Source organism: Terrapene carolina, unplaced genomic scaffold (assembly GCF_002925995.2).
Source record: "Terrapene carolina triunguis isolate 2854851 unplaced genomic scaffold, T_m_triunguis-2.0 Scaffold93, whole genome shotgun sequence".
Taxonomy (NCBI): domain Eukaryota; kingdom Metazoa; phylum Chordata; order Testudines; family Emydidae; genus Terrapene; species Terrapene triunguis.
In genome coordinates, this window is record NW_020664444.1 from 1806150 (window position 1) to 1809810 (window position 3661).

Genomic DNA, 3661 nt, shown 5'->3' on the forward strand with positions numbered 1-3661 from the left:
GTGTGTGGCCCCAGGGGAGGAGGGTCCCCGCGGGTGTGCGCGGCGCAGCTCTCCCGCCCGCCCGCCAGGGGGCGCTGCCGGCCGCTCGCTGCGACGCCCTCCCCTTCCCTCCGCGCGCGCGGGGCTTGCCGGGATATGTGCGGCCCCGCGCGGCGCACGCTGGGTAGCAGGACGCCATGGCGGCCCGTGTCCTGTCGGCCTGTGTCCGCCGCCTCCTGCCCCGGCTGACCCCGCCCGCGGCCCGTAGCGCCGGCCCCGGCCCCGCCGCGCTCAGCGCCCTCTGCAGCCGCCGGCCGCCCGCCCGCGCAGCGCCGGGCCCCCAGGTGAGGCTCGGGGCCGGCGGGGGGAGCCGCGGGGAGCCCCCCGAGGCCGGGCCCCGCCGCCGCGCTCCTCCCCCAGGGACCCGCCCGGCTGTGGCGGGGGAAGCGGGGAGCTCCCCGCCCTGTCCCGGCCAGAGGTGACCCTGGGGCCGCCCGCCCCCGCCCCCGCCGCGGGGTGTGTCTGGGCCCGGCCCCGGGGCCTGGCGGCGCTGCTCGGTCCGTTCGCTGTGTCCCGGGCCCGGCAGAGACCGGTACAGCCGGGAGCCCTGCACCCCTGGCGTGTCCGCGCGGGGCTCTAGTGCGGCTCTCCGCAGTGACCCTGGATCGTGCGGGCCGATCAGAGCAGTGACCCCAAACCGACCGGCTGCGGGCTTCAGCCAAGCTCGCGAGTCCCAGTGACCGGCTCCAACCTCCCTGGCCGGTGTGAAGGTGGATTCTCCCCCCTTCCCCGCTGCCGCGTTTCTAGCCCCCTCCTTGGAGACAGGCTGGATCTCGGGTCTGGGCCACTGCGCGGCTTCCCATGTTCCCAGGGGGAGCAGAGACTGCGCCACTCTCCAGCTGTGGGCAGGCTGGCTTCTCCATCCCCACCGCCCATGGGCAGGTCATGGCTGTCATGGCTTGTGGCTGACAGGAGCAGAGGCCCGCTCTGTCAAAGAGGCGCTTGTTAGCGCATGCTGCTATTTCCCTTTCTCTTATTTGGGGTCGAGCCTGCTGCCTGTGCATGGCTTGGCTGATGATGGAGTTCTCTTATCCCAGAGAGCGCATTGTCTACCGCCTTCAGGGATTGCCTGGAGCGGGTTTTGTCCACTATACAAAAGGGAAGGTGTAAAAGAGAGAATCCTGCCTCAGAGTCAGACCGGCGTAGGTGCTGTGCAGGCCCCTTCATTCTGAGTGACTCTGGGAAGGATCTGTTCATACACGTTGTATTTATGTGCCGATTGTCCTGCCGGTTTTGTAAGGCATTCCTGTGCTTTTCTTGTAGGTCTCTGGTACGTTACAGTTGTGTCGCCATTATTCAGACGTGCCACCTCTTACTTTGGAGGGTATCGAGGAGCGTGTTCTGTATATCTTGAAGTTGTATGATAAGGTAGATCCAGAAAAGGTAAGCTATAGACAATGTTTCACTTCAGATTGCCCATTTTTCAGTAGATGGAAGAAAACAGTTATGGTAACAAGTGGAGTTGCTCCTCCAGGCCACCATAAAAGAAGGGAGACCCAAACCTGTCAGTGTGTGCCTTGCAGAAGGCTACAGTCTGTAATTCTACAGCATGGGGGGTAATTCTATAGCATGTACACACACAAACTGATATACTATAACAGATGAGTGGTGACGAGGTCCAGGAAGTTAAGGCCTTTGGATTAATAAACCAAGTCAGCATCCAGGGGCAGTCAGGAAACAGGAAATTCTGTTTCTCTGAACAGTTACTGTTAATGGAGCAGTTTTTCATCTCAGGAAAGATGTTAAGAGACTGCTCAGTAGTCAAATTGCCCCTTCATATGTTAGCTTTTTTTTTTTACAGACATTTGTTATTTTTAAGTCTCGAGAAGGCTTAGTTATGTGGATAATGATACGTATTGACTAGATAGTGGAGAAACTCGTATCTTTTCAGTTAAAAACATGTTTGGCAGAGGGACGGTAAAGGCCAAAACCACCGGGTAGGCTGTAAACTCCAAGTGGGGGCACATCCTGATATTCTAACTTTTCCTACCCTAGCGAAATGACTGCAATCAATTTTATTGTATTTTTCTTTGGCTTTTCTCCCAGCTCACAGTAACTTCCCACTTCATGAAAGACCTGGGCTTGGACAGTTTAGACCAAGTGGAGATCATCATGGCCATGGAAGATGAATTTGGTAATTGAAGTTTGTGATGTCTGTTCTCCCTATCCTTCCCTATGGAGAGGAAGGATGGTCCAGTGGTTAGAGGGCTAGCCTAGGACATGGGAGAACTAGCTTCAAGACCTGCTGTACCACCAGCTTCTGTGTAACCTTGGCAAGTCGCTTAGCTCTGCCTCAGTTCTAATCCGTACAGTGTGGATAATATTTCCCTATCTCCTGGTGGTGGTGTGAGGATAAATATACTAAGGACTCTGAGATGCTCAGCTGCTTTGGTAATGGGGACATGTAGGTACTTAAGAGAGAGAGATCTGCTGTTGTCTTGATTGACCCCCGAAATGTGCTTACTGCAAACAAAATCTTAGTTCTTTTATTTCCATAAGCTCAATATGAATATTTAACGTTGACTAATTTCCACAACCTAAAGAAAGCTGTTTCACTCTCAGCGAGCAATGTAAGTATCTCTAACTCTCAGGGATTTATTTGATCATTGTGGCTTCTGCACCTCCTGTCTGAAGTGTAAATCAAGGTTTCCATAGCTTCAGTGTAAAGCAGTTTGGTGCATCTTCAAGTCCCGGCCTCAAAACCTTCCTAGGGAATTAGCTGTAGTGTGGCATGGCTAGGAGCCAACAGAGCATTTAGGTAATGAAATGCAAATGAGCACACCAGACACAAGACTGCTGTCCAATGCATCCACCATTCTCTTGTGTGCTCTGGAGGTGAGAATTGTATTAGACTTCTCCAAATTTAGCTTCTAACAATTCTTTAATCTTTTCATCTGGCCCTGCTAAAACCACCTTTTGTTTCCTTCATTTTATTGTATCCCAGACTCCTTTGTACTTCATATCTCAGAGTTCTTTTCATTGCTTCAGATAAAAAGCAAAATTCTGAAATATATACATAATGTAACAAAAAATTGTGCCATATGAGGCCAAATATGGCATTTATATTCACTGCATATAAATCCCAACAATGTAAAAAATAAACGGTAGTAGAACATCTACACTTTAATTGGAGGCATTCTGCCTTGCACATTGCCCAGATATATTTAATCACTGCACTTGTTTACATTTGGGGGTGGGATTAACTTGCAGCTAGCAGGACTAGAAATAGAAAAGCCAGAATTTTCTAGAAAATGTTGTAGCGCCCAGTTCTACTGCTTCAGGCCCCAGCAGGCCCTAACTTGGTGAACTTTGTAGAATTTTGAAAAGCTACTTGCTATAATGACACTTGATAGAAGACTGTGAAACAAACTGTGGTGCTTTGGGTTCTCCCTTGCATGTAACTAGCCCACTGCCTTGCCAGCTCACAGCTGTTGCACATCAGAGTTGGTTTCAGAGCTCTGGGAATCCAATAGAAGCTTGAGCTGTGCTTGGAAGGGTAGCAAGTATCAGAGGGGTAGCCGTGTTAGTCTGGATCTGTAAAAAGCAACAGAGAGTCCTGTGGCACCTTTAAGACTAACAGATGTATTGGAGCATAAGCTTTCGTGGGTGAATACCCACTTGG

The 3661-nt window shown here is 51.9% G+C and overlaps 1 protein-coding gene across 1 annotated transcript in view; it reads left to right on the top strand.

Moving 5' to 3' along the window:
* The first annotated feature begins 153 nt into the window (after positions 1-153).
* Positions 154-3661, top strand: part of NDUFAB1 (NADH:ubiquinone oxidoreductase subunit AB1) — a 4800-nt gene continuing 1292 nt past the window's right edge. Inside the window, exons 1-3 of the mRNA XM_026650825.2 lie at positions 154-323; positions 1303-1422; positions 2086-2173. Coding sequence (XP_026506610.1) covers positions 177-323; positions 1303-1422; positions 2086-2173 — 355 coding nt within the window. The 5' untranslated portion in view covers positions 154-176. The remainder of the gene's footprint in view (positions 324-1302; positions 1423-2085; positions 2174-3661) is intronic.